Genomic DNA, 21,071 nt, shown 5'->3' with positions numbered 1-21,071 from the left:
ATTGGAGACCTGAAAAATATGCCCAAATGGCACCCTGGCATTTTATGAAATGATCGTAATGCCAGAAAGTGATAGGAGACTGCAAAATGCTTCTTAAATGCAGAGGGGGAATGTCTTTCGTACTGGAGGGATTAGGAAAGGCTTCAAGGAGTAGGCAGCTTTTGAGCTAGGCCCTGAATGATAGGTAGATGAAAGACAGACAGGAGGAAGGTAACAAGGTAAATAAGAACAATCCATGTGCCCAGCGGCAGGTACTTAGCTTTTGCAATGACAAATCACTCCAGAGCACGTTCCAAAGCTGCTGTGACCAGTGAGGGACATCAAAGGCTTTTCATTAGACTGAGACTGAGAATCCATCAGCAGCCGAAAGCCAGTTGGACATCATTTACTTCTCTGCAGACGCAGCAGTAGACCAGATGCCCTAATTTATTTGTTGGTCCTCCTATTAAAGCAGCAGTTTGCTGGTAAACAGGCAGGGTAATGGTGCCAGGCGCCCTTGTTAGGGGCTAATAATTGCTTAATCTGTCCACTAATTGACCCCAGCTCCCAGGGCAGCCCTCCATCAAGGAGCCAGCCTGAGCCCAGGGCCTGGCCATGCTGCCTCAGAGAGTGGCTTCTGGAAATGGAGTAGCTCATTGTGATCCATCCTCCTTCACAGATGAGCAGATTAATTGTGCTGCCAATTAGTCAGCTAATAAAAGGATGAGAGAAAACAAAGGCAGACCAGAGGCTGCTGCTGCCCAGAGCTCCCTTTCCCTGAGTAGGTGTGGTGCTGGGAGAGGGAGGTTTTAGACTCATCTTTCAACTTGAGGTCAGATACAATTCAACAGGGATCATTTCCATTGATCAGGAAATGGGGAGAAGATTTTCACTTTTGGGGGTGGGGTGGGGGTGGAGGTAGGTTGAGAGGAATGTGAGGAAAATGTTGGAGAAAGTAAGAGTAGAGAGGAAATGCCATCCCTGGCCATGGACCAAAAGCATTGCATGGACAGAAGAAGCAGAGAGTGTGGGCTTGGAGACCTGAATTCAGATCCTAACCAGCCTGTGAGCATGCACAGGTCTACTTTGTTTGCCATGATATTCCCAGTGCCTAGCTCAGTGCCTGGCACAGGCAAAGTGCCCGACAGGTATGTGTGAAAGGAATGACTACAGATGGGCCTGTGATGGGCACTGTGCGTGCATTAGCTGGATTGACTTGGAATTCAATTGGCTCCATTTTATAAATTGGGAAACCAAGTCAGGGTGGTGAAGTCAGTGCCAAGTATCTCACTGAAGGCAAGGGATCCATGTGGGATTTAGATCCAGTTCTGCTGGCTCCAGAGCAGTGCTCTTTCCATGAAACCAAGAAGGGAAGAGCCAAGAGTCTATATGTGATTTGCAGAATGATTTGCATATGTCAGCACAATTTTCTCCCTGGAGAGTTCCGTGAATGATTTATTGTTTCTTTCCATGCCAAGAGGCAGTCCACTGTAGTGGAAAGAGTCCAGGCTTTGAAGCAAGACAGCATGGGGTCTCTTCTGGGTCCAGAGTGTGGTTCATATAACAGCAGTCACTCTAGACTGTCCCCTGACCTGGCAATGTGTCGCCGTCTGCTCTCAACTGAGCCCAAGGACCCCAAATTATGGAATCACAGGGAGCCTGGCTCTGAAAAGCCTGAAGTTCACCCCCCACCTTCAACTCTGTCCATTTCACGGATGAAGAGATGGAGACCAAGAGAAGTGAAATTCTTTACCACAAACTCTTCAGTGGGTCTAATGTTGACATTTATACAGTGTGAGAGTGTTTTGGATAGAGAGAGAGAAGAGGGAGGAAAGGTAGTGAATTGAGGAGGAAGGAAAGCATAGGGGGAGGAAGAGGAGGCAATGTTCACCACTTCACTGATAGGAAATATTAGGTTGTGCTTGGTGCTCATGGTTATGAGTGAATGGTGTGTGTGTGTGTTCTTCTCCTTCCTCCGTTTACTCCCACAAAATAACGCTGAGGAGTGAATGCCCTGAGGAGAAGTCCATGCTCTTATCTAGACCCTGGTGGGTACTTCACCACGGAACCGTGGTGCTCAGTGCAGCGGCGGGCGGGGAGGCGGAGACCTGGGTTCTAGTCCCAACTCACCACTAACTTGCCAGGTGATGTTCAGTGGGTCCCTTAACTTTTCTGAAAAGTAGGGCTAAGAACTCCCCAGCAACCTTGTGGGCTTACTGGTGAAGAACAGAGGAGCAGAAGGGAGAGTGAACACGATTGGGCACCTACATACACCTGACGATGAACCAAGCATTGACGACTTATCTCCTGCAATCCCTATGGCTGCTCCTTGAGGAAGACGCTGCTGCTCTCTCTTTGCAAATGAGGAAACAGAGGCGCTGAGAGTTGAGGATTTCCCTGAGGTCCCCCAGCTACTAGGTAGAAGTGGTAGGACTCAAATTCAGGTCTGTCCACCTCCCAAGCCTCAGCTATTCCTACTGCCCCATGCCACCCTCCAAGGGGTGGTGCGCCTGGCCCAGAGTCGCAATTTATAAATGTCACTTTGATTAATTCAATATATGAAGGGTCTGAAGAGGACAAAGTGCTCTGCATATGGAAGTTTTCAAGGTGAGGTGTCCTGATAACTTCAGGAAGCTTCAGTGAAAGATCATTCACTCGACCAGGAGACAGAGACCTGGGTTCTAATCCTGGCCAAGCTTCTAACTTGCAATATGATCTTCCCAGTGTATAAATGAGGAGGGTTCAACCAAAGGCCTTCTCTCAGGAAGGTGGCGTGGAAGAGTGGGTGACACATAGTATTACCGCAGTCACACAACCTGGGTTTGGGTTCATAGTAAGGATTAGAGGAAACATATATATATATATATATATATACACACACACACACATACACACACACAGTGCCTGACAGAGGACCTGGCTCAATTAGTGCTTATTCATCCCCCTAATAATAACACCTATTTAGTGCTTACTGTGTCTCAGGCACTGTTCTAAATGTTTTATGTGTATTAATTCATTTCATCTTCACAACAACCCCACGAGGTAGGATTCCTATTATTATTTCCCTTTCAGGATAAAGAAACTGAGGCACAGACGGGTTATGTAACTTTCCGAGGTCATACTGTTAACAGGTGGAAGAGCTAGGCTTCAATTCCAGGCAGCCTAGCTCCAGAGACTGTGCTCTCACGCACTCTGCTGCAGGGCAATACAGACGCTCCTTAGCCCTCTAATGTTGAAGCTGGAGGAAGAGGATAGCTTGGCCTCACAGAGGTCATGAGCAGGGTGTGGAGCAGCAGAGGGTCGCTGAGAGTCAGCCATCCCACAGCCAAGTAGAGCTTTGAAGAAATCAAAGCCCTTCCGCCCCTTAAGTCCTACCTTCCAGAAAGCTGCTGTGACATGACCTCACTGTGCTCCCTGCAGCAGGTGCGTCAGCAGCTCGGCAGCAAGAACTGTGGTCCCAGCCAGATGGGGACAGCCAGCTCCCACACGTCTGCTCCCAGCTCAAGGTCACTGAGCCGGTTAATGAGGAAGAATTAACAGAACCGAAGGAATCTCAGCTACTGTCCTTCCAGGCCTCAGACTCTCCTGCCATTTCCTATAACAGGATGGGCCCAGGGTGGGGACCAAGCTGAGGGCTGTGACTGTGTCTGTGATCTGGGTCTGTTCCCAGGTGATGAGGGGCCCTCAGGCAACTCTGTGCCCCATTCCCTTATTGGTAAAGTGGGGAATAATGCCTGTTTTCAGCTGCCTCCAGGAAGGATGAATTGTGTCTCAAGAGACAGTTACAGAGGTAGAGCATGTGTTGGGGGAGGGGTCTCAGAGCCACACCTGCCATGAATTATCTGTGTGATCTTTTGTAACTACTTGACATCCCCAAGTCTCAACATCTTCATCTGTAAAATGCAGGTAACCACATATCGATTGCTGTGGAGTGATCAGAGTTCTGCATTCTTCCAGGCAGAAAGCTTGCTCTTCTAGCATTTTCTGTCCTTGAGTGGAGCAGGGAAGCATGTACATGCTTGGGACTTGGCCAGACCCAGGTTCAAAGACCCCCTCTGTCATTTATGGCTGTACGACCTTGAGGCTCACCTTTCTGAATCTCGGCTTTAGCATGCCAGAGCTAACACAGCATTTACAGATGTGGAAAATGACACTGGGAAACCCAGCCCTAAGCCTCAAATGACTCTAGTTTAAAAGGGGAGGAACAAATACAAATGAAATATCTAGCAAATAATGGCAATAAAGATGGCCATCATGCACTCTGATATACCTACGAGACATAGGCACGAAGCAGGCACAGAGCAGAGGGCTGGAGGGAGTGGACCAAGGGAGGCCCACAGGAACGGGCACTACAAATGAACCTTGGGAGATGGGAGGCATCTACCAGGTGACAAGGAGTGGGAGCAGGGCTTCCCAGGCAGAGGGAGTAGCAGATGGAAAGGCCCAGTGGTTGGGAGAAGCCTGCCCATTCAGGGCTTGGGCTGTGTAGGGATGGGTTGTAATGAGGCTGAGGAACCTAGGAAACTGGCAAGAGTCAGCTCACGGAGGGCTGTGAATGTCATGCCAAGAGCTTGGAATTTATCTTGAGAAGGTAGTGCGCAGGCACTGGAAGGCTCTGCCCAGGAGTAAACATTTATCAAAAGCTTACAGGGCAGCATTGAGTTTACCTACTCAGCACCCTCCAAAGATTCCCTTTTGGAAATGCATCAGCATCAGTGGAGAACCTGAGGTTCATGTTACTTCTCTAAGCCTCAGTCCTTGTCTGTAAAATGGGATGGTGACCCTGCCATCTGTCTCCTGCCCGCAGAGGAGTTGGGTGCCAGGGCTTGGGCTCCCAGAGATACAGGTATTGATAGTTTGGCTACTAACTTTTTACAGATGAGGAAAAGATGGCTGGGAGGTGCTTGTATCTAATCAGCTGGGGGAACAGGTCTGCTGCCAAATTTAGTAACTGACAGATGGCTACAAGAAAAGGGGTTGGTAAAACCAGGAGGGAGCTGGGAGAGGTTATTGCAAGGACAATATTGTGGAGGAAAAGGCTGGAAGTGAGAATTCTAGGCAGTCAGCTATAGTGACTGGAGCCAAGGAGTTGGGGCACTTTGGTCATGCTTTTTACATGTTGCTTGACTTTGGGCAAGTCATTTCCTCTTCCTGAAACTCAGATACCTCATCTGAAAAGCAGGGAGGAGGCAATCATGGCTCATCACAGCACTGCAAGAATATTAACTGGGAAAATAAAGCCTGTATTTATTTGCATAGTTATTTACAGTTTACAAAGCATATTACCTGTTTCATCTCTTCAGATTCCCGTGGGGAGAGAGGCTACATCTGTTCAGTACCTGTTGTGTGCCAGGCGCAGGACCAGATGTTTTATTTGCATTAATCTCCTGGTAGCTTCCTAACAGCCTTCCAAGATAGGTACTGTTAGCATAATTTTACATTTGGGGAAACTGAGGTCACACTGCAAGGAAGTGGCAGGGCCAGTATTTGACGCCAGGATTGTCTGAGTCCAAATCCCCCAGTACTTCCACATACTGCCTCCTTGAAGTTATTTAACCTCTATGGTTTTTTTTCTTTCATATCCCTTTGATCTCATGGTCATTTTGAGACTAAAGTGAGATAAATTAATTGACATCTTCAAGCTTCAGTTTTCTTACATGAAAAATCACACATTTACATAATTATGTATTCAGAGGTAGTATTACTTTTCATGACACAGAATGAATATAACTGAATTAAATTAATTACAATTAACAATTAAAATAAATTAAAATACACAAACTGACTAGAACCTTGCTTGGCACATACATAATAGCATATATTTAATATATAATGCATACACTAGATAGGCAAAAATGAAAAAGTGTTGGCAAGGATGTGGGACAGTAGGAACTCCTATACTGCTGTTGGCAGTGTAAATTTGTATGTTTTGGACAGAAATTTGGAAATATCTAGTAAAGTTGAAGATGCATATATCCTTTGACCCAGAAAGTACATTTCTAGGTTCTAGACCCTAAAAAAATATTTGCTCATGTGCATAAGGAGATTTGTATACAGATTTTTGTAACACCATTAGTTGTGAGAAAAATATTGTAAACAACTTGATCCATCATCAGGAGAATTCATAAGTAAATTGTGCTATAGACTCATATGGAATAAAATATATATTAGTGAAAGCAAGTGAACTACAGCTACACTCATCAACATGCATGCTGAGTGAAAAATGAGTCTCGGTGTGCATACAGAGTGATAGCATTTATATAAAGTTCAAAAACATGCAAAACTAAAAATTACATTGTTTAGTAATGCATACATATATAGTAAAACTATTAAATAAAGACAAACAAAATTTAAGCTGATGGTTATCTGTGGGAGGGAAGAAGTGTGAAAGGAGGACAAAGGACTTCCAAGGTATAGATAATACTCTGTTTCTTAAGCTGGTAGGTACCTAGGCATTCATTCCATTATTATTTGTATCTTATTTACCAAACATACTTATATTGCTGACTAATTGAATACATATACTTTTGTGTGTATACATAAATATTGCTGACAAATTAAATATATATTTTCATGGATTAAATATTTAATAATGAATTAAAATACAATTACAAAGGGAAATGTGAGAACTTCCAGTGAAATGGCAGAATAGGGAGCTCCTGGACTCAGTCCTTCCATCAAAACAATGATTAAGCAGGCAGGAGCTGTCCGGAACAGCTCTTTTGAAACTTGAGAGGCCAGAAGAACACTGTACATCATCCAGGGAAAAGCAGGAGGAAGAGGAAGACAAACTACAGTAAAGGACTGTGAACTGCTTTCTTCAAAGGTGCTCCACTTTTGCGGAGGCTGCGCTGGGGTCCAGTCCTTGGCTAGCTGCTGCTGACAGAAAGGGACATAAAAATCCTCTTCCCCAAGAACAGGGTGGGTATGGAAATTGTTGATCATGGCTTTTGATTAGCAAATTTGATCACTAGTTCCTGGCTGTGAGGGCAGCTATTGTTTCAACTGTCCTGGGCAAAGGTGATGGCAGCCATTGTTGCAACCCATCCCAGTCAGAGGTGGAGATGGTGGAGATTTAAAGATGCAGCGCTTCCTCAGGGCTGCAGGGAACAGTTAGCTGAAGGGCTGTGCATTTGCTGGGCAGGCCAGGAAGGCTCAGATTTGGGGAGCCATCAGAGAAGTTTTTGGTGTCCTTTCTGATCCCTTCACAAGGCACTTTGGAACAGGTCTGCACCCCCTTCATGGGTCCCTGACTCTATTTTAGCGGGGAAAGAATGAATTGGGAAAGTCCTCCCCAGGATGACCAACCTCCCAGAATTTGCCTTCCAGGTAAAAGCAAGTGAGACAATGAAAGGAGTACAAAAAACCACAGGGGCAGAGGTGGAAAGTGTGGGACAAAGGCTCTCCAGCTTCAGATATCTGGGAGAAGGAGGTGTGTCCCCTGGGAAACAGGGGGGTCAGCCAAACTCCTATAAACAGGGGAACTCAAAACAACTAATGAGCAAAAGCCCAGGACTAACGAGCAAAAGCCCAGGACTAGAGAGAGGAAAACACTGCACATTGCATTTGCCTTAGGCAGACCTTCCTGATAGGAGGGCTGATGCTTAAGGAAATCTCTGTCTTATCATCAGCTAGTTATAAAACTGAGTAACAGACATCCCAGGGAGTAAATTCCAGAGTTAAAATTTAAAAATATTAAAATATACAGTGTGCAAAAAAAAAAAAAAAAAAAAGAGTACAAGACAAACAAAGAAGCAGGAAATGATGGCCCATCCAAAGGAAAAGGATAACAATACAGAAAGCAGCAATGAAGAAGATGAGGATGTGGACATACCAAACAAAGCCTTTAAAAAAAAATGATCTTAAAATGCTTCAGGAGATGAAGGGAAGTACAGAGAAAGAACTACAGGATATCATGAAAACAATAAATGAACAATTTGAGAGTCTAAGTAAAGAGATAGAAATTTTTAATAGAAACCAAACAGATCTACTGGAATTGAAGACCACCATAATTGAAATGAAAACTGCCCATGAAGGTTTCAAGAGCAGAGTTGAGCTGGCAGAGGAAAGAATTAATGAAATTGAAGACAAGACACTTGAAATGAGTCAGGCTGAGGAGCAGAAAGGAAAAAGAAATATTAAAAGTGATAATAACCTAAGACAGCTAGAGGACACCATCAAGTGCATCAATATACACATTATGGGATTCTCAGAAGGAGAAGAAATAGAAAAAGGGGCAGAAGGAATATTCAAAGAAATGATGACCGAGAACTTCACAAGCTTAGCAAAAGACATAAATATGCACATTCAAGAAGCTCAGAGAAAAACAAACAGGTTAAACTTGAACGAAAGTACACCCCACCATATATTGATTACACCATCAAATTGATTACAGAGGACAAGGAGAGAGTTCCAAAAGCTGCAAGAGAAAAGTAATGTTTTAGATACAATGGAGTCCCAATAAGATTGAGTGCCAATTTCTCATCAGAAACCTTGGAAGCAAGAAGGCGGTGCTGAAGGAAAACAACTGCCAGCTAAGAATTTTGTATCTTGTGAGACTCTCTTTTTAAAAAATGAGGGAGAGATCAAGATATTCTCAGATGAAGAAAAGCTGAGGGAGTTCATTACCACTAAACTTGCCCTACAAGCAATAATGAAAGGACACTAGACAGTGGTTCAAAGTAGCATCAAGATATAAAGACCTGTGGTAATGGTAATCATTTGGGTAATTATAAATGCCAGTACTATTGTCTTGTATTGTTTGGTATGTAACTCCACTTCTTACTTCCTACAGGTACTAAAATGCAAATGCATAAAAATTAATGATATATTTATGTTTTTGGATACACAATGTACAAAGATATATGTTCCAGTTTGCTAAAGCTGCCAAAATGCAAAATTCCAGAAATGGATTGGCTTTTACAATGAAGGTTTATTAGTTCACAAATTTGCAGTTCTAAGGCCATGAACATGTCCAATTAAGGAAACAAGAGAAAGATACCTTCTATGAGCAAAGGCCAATGCCATCTGGGGTTCCTCTGTTATGGGGGAAGGCACAGGGTGATGTCTGAGGGTCCTTCTCCTGGGTTCTGGTTCCAAAATGACTTTCTCCAAAATGTCTCTAGGCTTCTGGCTTCACCCAGGGCATTTCTGTCCAAGTGTTTTTGAGCTTTCTTCAAAATTTCTCTGCCTTTTATTCTCTTATAGAGGTCACCAGTAAAGATGATTCAGACCTACCTTGAATGGGCAGGGTCACATCTTCATGGAAAAAAACTAATCAAAGCTCCCACCCACAATAGGTCTGCTCCCACAAGATTGGATTAAAAGAACATGGCTTTCCTGGGGTACATAATAAATGCCAACCAGCACAATATAATTGGTAACAAGTGCAAAAAAAATGGGGGGGGGGAGTGGATAGAAAGGTATAGAGAAAGCATATTTGCATGCTATTGAGTTAAATTGGTATCAAATGAAATATAATTGTTACATATTTAAGATATTAAATTTTAACCCTATGGCAACTGTGCCAGTTTGAACGTATTTTGTCCCCCCAAGCGCCATTATCTTTGATGTAATCTTGTGTGGGCAGACATTATCAGTGTTGATTAGATTGTAATTCTTTAAGTGTTTCTTTGGAATGTACCCCACCCAGCTGTGGGTGATGACTTTGATTGGATAATTTCCATGGAGGTGTTGTTCCACCCATTTGGGGTGGGTCTAAGTTGAGTCACTGGAGCCATATAAATGAGCTGACATAACAGAGGGAACTCAGTGCAGCTGTGAGTAATATTTTGAAGAGGAGCTATAGCCAAGAGGGACACTTTGAAGAAAGCACAGGAGCTGCAGATGAGAGATAGTTTGAAGACGGCCGTTGAAAGCAGACTCTTGCTCCGGAGAAGCTGAGAGAGGACAAATATCCCAAGAGCAACTACGAGTGACATTTTTGAGGAACTGCAGCCTAGAGAAGAACGTCCTGGGAGAAAGCCATTTTGAAACCAGAAGTTTGGAGCAAATGCCAGCCACATGCCTTCCCAGCTAACAGAGGTTTTCCGGACACCATTGGCCATCCTCCAGTGAAGGTTCCCAATTGCTGATGTGTTACCTTGGATACTTTATGGCCTTAGGACTGTAACTGTGTAACCAAATAAACCCCCTTTTATAAAAGCCAATCCATCTCTGGTGTTTTGCATTCTGGCAGCATTAGCAAACTAGAACAGCAACCACAAGGAAAACAGATGAAAAACATATCTGGATAGAAAAGAGAAGGCACTCAATATGGTACAACACAAGAAAAATAAATTAAAAAGTAGGCTTTAATGGAAGTTAGAAACAAAAAAGGTATAAGACCTACAAAGGCTAAATAGCAAAATGGCAGAAGAAAGACCTGTATCATCAATAGTGACTTTAAATGTAAATGAATTACACTCTCCAGTCAAAAGGCAGAGATTGGCAGAATGGATAAAAGAGCATGACCCAACTATATACTGTCTGCAAGAGACTCACATTAAAGTTAAATATACAAGTATGTTAATGGTGAAAGGAAAGGCCTTAATTAGTTTACTGGAGCCCTTAAGAGAGCTGACACAGACCCAGATTCTTGGAGATGCAGACAGACATCTGGAGATGCTAAGCTAAGAGATGAAGCCCAGAGTTTGCCCCAGAGAAGCTAAGTGAGAACCCACAGATGCTTAAAAAGAAGGCCACTGGAATCAGAAGCTGAAAGGAATGCAACCCAGGAACAAAGGGCCAGCAGATGCCAGTCACGTGACTTCCCAGCTGATAGGCGAACAGAGGTGTTCCAGAGGCCACTGGCCTTTCTTCAGTGATGGTATCCTCTTGTTGATGCCTTAGTTTGGACACTTGTATGGCCTTAGAACTGTAAATCTGTGAATAAACCCCCATTGTAAAAGCCAATCCATTTCTGGTATTTTTGCATTCTGGCAACATTAGCAAACTGGAATAAGTTTCCAGGGAATGAGGTGGGGATATGGAATGGGAAGTTACGACTTAAAATGTACAGGGTTCCTATTTAGAATGAAGGAAATGTTTTGGTTATGGATGGTGGTGATGGTAGCACAACATTGTGAATTCAATTAACAGCACTGAAATGTATATCTATAGTGATTAAAGGGAAATTTTAGATTGTACTTATGGTAACAGAATAAACACATAAAAAAATCCATGGTTCACAAACAGTGAACCCTAGGTCAAACCATGGACTTTAATTAATAGAACAATTATAAAAATGTGCTCTCATCAATTGTAACAAATTTTCCTCACCACTGGAAGGTGTTGTTGGTGGAGTGGCATATGAGAATCTTGTATTTTACACATGATTTTTCTGTAAACCTACAACTTCCCTAGTAAAGTAATAAAAGAGAGAAACATGGAAAAATTAGATGTGAACTACTTACACAGAGAAATTATGTCTTATTTATCTCCTGCAGCCTGATGAGAAGCATGGTACCTTGCTCATGGTAGGTATTTCAAAAGTTGTTTGTTTAGTAAATGATTGAATAAATTAGTCAATAGATAATTTTAAAACCTTACCTTTCATTTCATTGCCTTTCTCCCAACATACACATTGATCTGGGGCCAAATTTTCTGCTGTTTTAAACTACTGGACACAAGTAAACAAAACTAAGGAGTATAGATGACTCTATATGGATCAATCTCAATGTAGCACGTTCTGGAGAAATTCATTCAGCTGTACCTATTCCTTTATCTACCTGTTCATACTTACATACATCCAATCAATAAACATGCATTGAAACAAATCCTAACAGAGATCAGGAGTGTACTCTTTAGAGAAGTGAAGTAAATATTGATCCAAGATAATGACTCTGCATGTGACCCCATTGTCCCAGAAACCCCCATAGTGCCCCGTTGGATGTGGGGGGCATGCGATACCCATGAAATCCTGCAACTCACCTTGGCACACAAATGAAGAAGGTGTTTCCCCTGGGTGAACTCGACCTGTGATGAATATCACCTTCTGCTCTGCCCCTTCCCGAAGATTGTCTGTAAGATAAAACGGAAGAAGTTTCTAAGAAGGGCAAGGAAAGCTGAGACTAGGGGTTGGAGTTGGGGAAACCAGCCAGGTACTTCAGATTTGTTACCTCTTAAATCACTGAGTCAGAACCATTAAGGTTTAGCCATTGCTGAATAATTAAATTATGTCCCTGGTCACCAAATTTTAAAAGGACCACATTCCCTTTCCTTGGTGCAATTGATCATATTAATATTGCAATCAAATGAGAAAGTCATATGTTTGCAGTCACATCCCAGATCTGCTGACTGTGACCTTAGGCAAATTGTATATCCTTTCTGAGTTTCAATTTGTTTATCTATAAATGAGCATAATTACACCTACTTCCTAGGGTTGTTGTGATGATTAAATAAGCTTATACATTGCATAATATGCAGTGAAGAGTCAGTAAACGATAGAGCAAAGAAGGATGCTATTTATATTAGTAATAGCAATGATAGTAGCTGACATTTAATTAGCTCCTTTTGTGTCAGGCACATTTTCTATATTATTTATAATCGTCACAGCAACACACGTAGTTAATATTCCTTTTTATAAAGGCAGAAATTAAGGCTCAGAGAAGTTATATAACTTGTTCATGGTCACGTAGCTAATAGGAAGTAAAACTGAGATTAGAACTCAAGCCCTTAACTGGCCTTGATGAAGTAGCAGGGACCAGATTTCCCTTTCTCCTAAACAACTAGCAAATGGAACAAACTGTATAAAAGAACTGTTTTCGGACATTGGACAGGAGGCAGTGCAGGGCTGTAATCCCTGAGAGAAGGGAAACGAGTGAGGTGTGTCCTACGGCAGCCCTGGCTGGAAGTGTGACGGCCCAGAAGCTGGGGGACCCATTCCAGACCAAAAGCAGGGAGGGACACTCTGAGCAGAGCATACTGGTTCCACTGAGATTGAAGTCCTGCAGTCTGAGGCTAGAAGTTGTGGGACAGAGTTCCAGAGAGGAGAGACCTCTGTAGAAAAAGAGCTTTTAGAAATCTACACATCCTTTTCAGTCTTTGTTGCATATTTAGATTCACACGCAGAGGGCGAATCTCCACAGTGCCAGGAAAAAGTGACCAGGGATCTGTGAACAGAACAGTTCTCAGGGCTCACACAGGGCTAGGAATCATTTGGATTCTCACCATCAGAGTGGACGTTCACATTGAGCATTGGGGCACACATTAAGGACTCCAGAAGGGCCACACAGGGCAATCACAGGGCACGGCTTTAAAACAAGTCTCAAAACGGGTCAAATCTATGGAAGAAACTTAATTGGACCAAGCCCAACTCTCTTTAAAGGAAGAAAACAAATCCAGACACTCAACCGTGTAGAGGTCACAATTTTTAACATTCAATAATACATTGTTAGACATGCAAGAAAGCGGGAAAATGTGACCGAAAATCAGAACCCAAGCTCTTGCTGTCTCTACAGAAGACTTGTTTTTATAAGACAGTTTGGCTATTGTGCAAAGGTATTATTAAGCAAAAGCTGTACCCGAGAGGGACAGTCCCAGGAAGAAGGAGCAGGGGACAAGTACTCAGTCACAGGCAGAAGGGCTCACTGATGCAGAACAGAACAATGACCTGAAGGAAATTCACAAAGGAACATTGAGAGAAGTAGGCTTAAAGGATTCTGTCTATTTAAGAGGATGATCTGGAGGGAGGGGGCATTGAAATCAGTAAGAGGCTTTTGCTGCTGAACTGCTAGAGACAGGTCATTTTGAATGTGGTTCATGATATCAATTGTTGATGCACCAATATCAGAGATTAAAATTTTTTAAAAATGTTAACTTTATTGAACCTGGTTCTAAAGGCTTGGAATGTGCTTGGTCTACTGGGATGAACAATAGGGGTTGGGGCCACTGCGTTCCCAATTGTGGGCCTCTGAAAGGCAGCAGGAAATACAATGGAAACAAAATACATACTTGAGAATCCACTGTGTGCTCAGCTCTATTCGAGGCATCTTTAGGAAAAAAAGAGAGCAAGAGAAGGTTCACCCACCCTGAAGAAGCTTCAGGTCTAAAAGAGGAGTTAGACATCTGCATGTTTCCCAGATTGAACATAAGCTCCTCAGGGGAGAAACTGTGCCTTCTATTTTTTTTTTTTTTTTTTATTAAATTCAGTTTTATTGAAATACATTCACACACCATACAATCATCCATGATATACAATCCACTGTCCACAGTATGATAACATAGTTATGCGTTCATCACCACAGTCTATCTCTGAACATTTTCCTTACATCAGAAAGAACCAGAACAAGAATAAAAAATAAAAGTGAAAAAAAAAACCCAAATCATCCCCCCATCCCACCCCATTTGTCCTTTAGTTTTTATCCCCATTCCTCCACTCATCCATACACTAGATAAAGGGGGTGTGCCTTCTATTAATGTATCGCTAGTGTCTTTCACAGGGCCCTGCATGGAGTAGGTACTCAGGGACTAGATGCTGAATGAATAAATCTAGAAATACTTGTATAGATTGTAGTTTATAAAGAAATTTAAGCACACATTATCTCCTTTAATCTTCACTGTGCGTCTGTAAGGTAGAAAGTATTATCCCCATTTTTCAGGTGAGGGAACTGAGATTCACAGAAGGAAGGACATGCCCAAGGTCAACCAGCTAGCAGTGGTGGAATCAGGCCCCGATTCCCAGCCCAGTGCCCCTTCACTACCCCATCTGTCTCCTCCAAGACACGCTAACCAGTATATAAGATTCTGTATCTGCTGTGCTTCCATCTACAATATACCCAAGAGTGTTTGATTTCATCTGTTATTGCTGGGTGAAGGTTGAGCTACTGTCTGAGTATGTATATTGCTTTTTCACTTATAAAAACACCACCAAGTGCTTTTAAAAACACTGCCTAACACTGACGCCATCTATTCCAGCAGTCCAGCAATGATAAATGGCATTACAAAGGCCCTCCGTGAAAGCTATCTTTATGGATGTCTTCCCTGACCTGGTATCAATTCAATTGCATTCAGCATTTCTGCTGACCACAGGGAAATGCAAAATGGGCATTCTATTTGCACACTAATTTTACTGAGCCCCTGTGCCTTCATAAAATGATAACGTGGGGCTAATAAAATCAAGCATCTCGGGTGCTAATATAAGCAAATGTTGATGCAGGCAGGTAACAAATTGCTTTGTCATTTAGGAGGCTGTAAAAGAGCATTATAATCATCTTTAGGCAGAATGGATGGGTCGCCTTTGCTTAGCTTTTAGCTTTCATTTGCAAAATCAATTTAAAGTAATGTAGCAGCTCTGAGGTGGTGTGACATGGGAACCCCCCCTTCTCCTGCAACCGAATCTCCAGCCTGCATGCAAAGCCAATTAAACATATTGTATTGATGGAGACAACAGGGATGATGCTTGAACAAAGCCAGGGTGGGAAAGAAGGTGAACAATGAGACCAAAAACAACTCAAAAACAATTCAAAATTGAATAGTCCTTGTGTTGATGCACAGAAGGGTACAACGACACACCCATATGGAACTGGGACAGCGATACCAGGCTCCTGGTTAAGCCGGAACTGTTTGAAATCAAATGTGTTTAGAGTAGCATCTCCCAACACACACACACATTATCATATACGCACACCTTTGCCATTATATCCCTCTATCATCTACTATTTCCTTATTCATAAAACATTTATTGACCACCTATTAGGTGGACCGGCACTAGCTATTTTTATCCTCAATTTACAGAAAACCAGGGCCAAGAGAGATAAAGCGACTTGCTTTAGATCCCACAGTTAGTGACTAGCAGAGCTGGGTCCAATCCAGGTAGTCTGACTCCAGAACCTGTGTTCTTAACCTCCGTGAACTCTTCCCTTTGTGACGGAGGAAAATAGTGTTATCCATTTACAATAGTAATACAATAATATTTATTAAGTATTTATTCTGTTGCAGACACTTTGTTTGCATGATCTTAGTTAATTCTCACAGTTACCTTTTGTAACATCTACTATTTCCTAAACCTATTTTGTAGATTAGGACAATTGAGATCCAGAAAAATTGAGTTGCCTGAGATTGCAAAAATAGCAAATGTAGGAGCTCGGATTAAACCTAGGTTTTAAATTTATGCTCTCAACGATTGTGTTATATCACCTCTCGGAGATTAAATAGGGCCCCTTTGTTGGTTTTAAAAATACATTCACAGATTCTTTGTTAATCTCTTCCCTTCTAGATGTGGCAATGAATTCCCCTTCCCTTGAGTGTGGGCTGGACTTAGTGACTTGCTTCTAACAAATAAAAAGCTACAGAAGTCATGGGACATTACTTTTGAGATTATGTTGTAAAAGACTGTAGCTTCCATCTTGGGTGCCCTCTCTCCCTTTCTTGGATGCTCACTCTGGGGGAATCCAGCTGCCATGTCACGAGGGACACTCAGGTGGCCTATGGAGAGGGCCACGTGGTGAGGGACTGAAGTATCTGGACAACAGCCACGGGGAACTGAGGCCTGCCAAAACCACGAGAGACAGCTCCGATCCATCGGGAGTGGAGCCAGCCTCAGAGGACTGCCGCCCTGGCCAACTATTTATGACAAGTTCATGAGAGACCCTGAGCCAGAACTACTGGGCAAAGCCACTCCAACGTTCCTGACCCACAGAAACTGAGAGGGAATAAAATGTTTGTTGTTTTAAGATGCTATATTTTATGGCAATTTGTTAGGCAGCAATACATAACTAATAGAGCCCCCAGAGATAAGTACACTCTATTGCCTTAAAAGATTTTACTTCCACCTTTCTGCTAGTTGATACACAGAATTTAAGTAACTTTGCATTTTATCTATTGATGCTGAGCATGAGTAACGACCAAAGGCAGACTCTTGGTGCCCAGATACAGAGAAAGCCTCGACCCATTTGGTTGTTTCTCAGCGGATCCGTGGCTGGTTCAGGTACTAGAAGATGCCATGAGACCCCAAAGAGCACTAGCTGAGTCCTTGAGGACAAAAATCTCCCCCAAATTGGCATTGCTAGCTTTGTTCCCCCCATCTCTCTTGACAATAATTTTGCCACTTATCATGGGTAGTGAGGTATTATTTGAAGGAAGAAAGGGGTGGTAAACTGGGAGAGGAATACGGAATGTTACAAGGAGAACAAGATTTTTTTTTTTTTTTGACACCTAAGCTTTTTTCATTTTCTTGACTTGGTGATCCCCGAAGGCACCATAAAGTCAAGGATATGTCCAGTTGCAGTCTTTTCTCCAATACCTCGGAGCCCAAACTAACCTAGAGAAGAAGCCCTGGTAGCCATAACAGCACTGTTAGCTGGCGTCTGTCTGGTGGCCTGCTCAGGACTTGAACAGCCTTGTCACTGGTCTCCCTGCACCAGCCCCATCCAGTCAGTCCGTCCTCCCTCTGGCCTCCAAAGTGGTCTTTCTCAAACACACATGGGAGCATACCACTCCCACTGCTTACAGTCCTCCAGCAGCTCTCTATTGTTCTCAGAGCAGGTCCAGCCTCCTGCGCCTGGCATCCTCTGGGAGCTGATGGCTGTTCACCTCTCCAGCCCCTCCCGCAGGCTCCTGCCTCAGCTAATTCTTGGCAGTTCCCCAAACACGACACAAGGTGTGCTCTCCTCCACCTCCACACTTGGGCGCGTGCTTTTCTCTCTGCCTGGAATGTCAGCCCCCACCTTCTCTGTCTGGTTTCCTCCTACTCAGCCTGCGTGACTCGGCTCAGATGTGCCTCTTCTGGGAAGAGAGAGAGAGGAAACTAATATTCATCGAGGATTTATCTTAGGCCAACCCTAGTGCTAATGCTGTGTTTTATCTGATTTCATCAGCAAAATAATTATGCATCTTCCCCGACAAAAGATGTCGTGTTGAAGATAGCATGAGGATATCACTCTCTTGTGTGGGCTGCGAGTCATAGTGAGAACATGGTTAGGGTGAAGAATTTCTTGCATATAATTTTAGGAGTAAATATAGATATTGTATTAGTAAATTAAAGGTATATATTTTAAATTCTTAATAGATAACATTGTCTTTTATAAATTCAAAGAACTATTTTCACATTAAAAAAAAAATCAATGCCTAACCCTAATGAATTAAGTTGCTTTCTGGAAAGTTGCTTTCCGGAAACACTGCTTTATTTATTGCTATAATTGCCAAAATTGAGCACTTACCGTGTCAGATGTTGTTCACAGTGCTTTATATGCATATCCCATTTAATCATCCTCAAAACACTGTTTGATAGGTAGCATTATTACCATTTTACAGATGAGAAAACTGAGCACAGCCACAAGGCTGGTAGGTGGTGTAACCAGGATTTATACCAAGGACGTTTGGCTCCAGCATCTGTGTTCTTAACCCCAACATCATAGCTGGTGATTCGTTTTCTTTATCTTTTTTTTCTTTCCCTTTTTACAAGATTGGAAAATGTTTCTTTATGTGTAACCAAAATCTGCTTCCTTGTTATTTTCACTCATTTGTTCTAGTTTTATCCTCTGAGACATTTGATTTCGTTTTCGACTATTTAAGAACCTACAATTTGCCAGGTATGTACTGAGTGCTGGGGACACAGATGTGCATTAGAGAGGGCCTGTCCCTTGAGGGGACACAGCCTGCTGAGGGAGACTGGTGGCAAACAACTAACTTGATAACCAGGCAAGGTACAATGAGCACCAGATGCTGGGTTTCCATCTGAGTGTCTTTCATACCTGTGAAGACATGGTTGGGTCTGGGGAGGGGGGCTTCAGGCTCTGTCTCTGCTGCCTTGTCTATACCCACCCACCCACACCCTCACGGCCTTGGCTTAACTTCCTGGTGAAACTCTGATGCCTCTAGCAACCTATCAGCGCATGCTTGGATCAGTGCCTTTTTCCCCAAGCCAGAGTCTCCTTCTGGTATCTGTTTGGCCTGTCCTTGAGTCCTGTTTTCCCTCTCCCTATGTCAGCCTTTAACCATCTGTGGCAGACACACCCACAGGTGGTCCCCAATTAGTCATGCCCGTGTATGGTCCCCTCCTCTTGCATGTGGGTAGAACCTGTGATTTGCTTCCAACCAATAGAATATGGCAAAGGTGGTGGGATGTCACACCCACGATTATGTTCTGTTACATAAGATGTCATCTTAGCAGACTGGAGAGAGTGATACTGTCCTACTTGCCTTCAAGAAGCAAACCACCATGTTGTAGAGAGGGCCACAGGGCAGGTAACTGTGGACGGCCTTTAGGAGCTGAGGTTCTCAGTCCCATGACAGCAAGGAACTGAATTCTGTCAACAACGGTGAGCGTGGAAGAGGACTCTAAGCCTCAGATGAGATCGCAGCCTCGAGGAACACCTTGAATGCACCTTGTAAGACCCTGAGCAGAGGACCCAGCTAAGCTATGCCCAGACTCCTGACCCACAAAACTGTGGAATAATACATGCATGTTGTTCTAAGCTGGTAAGTTGTGGCAATTTGTTAGGTAGCAATAGAAACCCCGTCTTCCATTATATACCCCTAACTCAATCTGTTTTTTCTCCCTCCACTTGGGTCCCTCTGATATTATAAATTTATGTGTTTATTTGTTTATGTTCTATTTCCAGCACTCAAATGAAAGTTCCATAAGGGCAGGGATTTTATTTTTCTCGTTACTGCTATATCACGGTCCCATACAATGAATATTTGGTAAATAAATGGAAGCCGGCAGTTGTCGTCAAAAGTAGGATTCCTGGAATCAGACTGACCTGGTGAAATCCTAACTTCAGTATTCCATCTTCACTAAGCCTCAGTTGCCTCACCTATAAACTGGTGATGATAATACCCACCTCAGAGTGCGTTTTGCAGGTTTAAATAAGATATGATGCCTAAAATAAAATATGATGTCTCTCAAAAAAACGGTAGTTGCTATTGTAGGTGAAGGTAAGTGGCAGGCACTTAGTCTCACTTCAGGTTGATCTTGTGAGCTGGGGATTGTAAGGGAACTGAGGCTAGGAGTGGGTGAGTAATGTGTCCAAGGCCTCACAGCTAATCATCTATGGACCTGGACAGGAGCGCAGGTCCATTTGCCAGCAGGCTTTCCATTTGACTCCCTCAGACGTGTAGAAGAAACAAAGGAACACTGTGCCCTGTCGAGTCTCTCTCTGTCTTGCTGGATTTGCCTTCAGTCAGCTTGTCTGAGTGTCCCTTTAATCCAGTCACATCCCTACTCAAATGCATCCACTGGTTCCCCAGTGACCCCAAGAAGGCACCACTGATGTCTCCTAAAACTATGTCTCTGTTGTTACACTAGAACAGGGCTTCTCGACCTTGGCACTATTGGCACTTTGAGCCAGATAATTCTTTTAGGTGGAAGACTGTGCTGTGCATTGTAGCATGTTTAGCAGCATCCCTGGTGTCTCTACCGACCAGATGCCAATAGCATGTGCCACATCCTAATTATGACAATCAAAAATGTCTCCACACATTACCAAAGCTCAGTGGGCAAAATAGCCCCAGTTGAGAGCCACCCCCTATAAGAATATTCTACTTCATTTGGACTGCCTTGTCACTCTCACCCCAAAGAAATCTTCAATTTTCCAGACTTTTTATCTTTGTCCCAACTCCTCCATGAAGCCTTTCCAGATGCTTCCGCACCACAGTGCACTCACTCTCCTCTGAACTCAGTTCACAATCTGGACCCCTCACCTGGTCATAAATCATTTGCTGCCTTGGTCAGGCAGGACCAAAATGCCACAATTCAGATCTGTTCTGCTTAATGCCCAGCATTTGCTCTTCTGAGCCTCTGGGCCATCTTGGGAAAACAGCTGTGTTGGCAAAGTTTATTTTCAGCTCCGCTACTCCTCAGCCTTGTCCCTCTCTGGGTCACCAAGGTTCAGCTCTCCCATGACCTAAATCTCATATTCATGTGGCTCATTCATGCTACAGGGGTAGGGATTGAATGTTCCACCCCTGATGACAGGGGAGAAGAAAACAGTCATCACCACTGAAAAGAGTGTACTCATTGCAAAGAAATGCTCCTGACAAGAAATGAAGCATTGGTTCTAGAATTTTGGGACAGGAACCTTTCAGGTACACCTCATGTCTTCACCCACATATTAAAACAGCTCTGTTGGCTCTAAGCAGCACGGAAGTCT

General features: G+C 43.2%; 1 protein-coding gene across 4 annotated transcripts in view; it reads right to left on the bottom strand.

Moving 5' to 3' along the window:
* The window catches only part of AGBL4 (ATP/GTP binding protein like 4), a 1,783,169-nt gene that overhangs the window by 163,262 nt on the left and 1,598,836 nt on the right, over nucleotides 1-21,071 (bottom strand). For all 4 annotated transcript variants that reach the window (XM_037827269.1, XM_037827268.1, XM_037827270.1 and 1 more), the window contains one exon: nucleotides 11,911-12,000. In XM_037827269.1, the coding sequence (XP_037683197.1) occupies nucleotides 11,911-12,000 (90 nt within the window). The remainder of the gene's footprint in view (nucleotides 1-11,910; nucleotides 12,001-21,071) is intronic.

This window comes from Choloepus didactylus, chromosome 2 (assembly GCF_015220235.1).
Source record: "Choloepus didactylus isolate mChoDid1 chromosome 2, mChoDid1.pri, whole genome shotgun sequence".
Lineage (NCBI taxonomy): Eukaryota > Metazoa > Chordata > Mammalia > Pilosa > Megalonychidae > Choloepus > Choloepus didactylus.
Note: the sequence above shows the minus strand (reverse complement) of the source record. Positions and strands in the feature narration are given on the sequence as shown.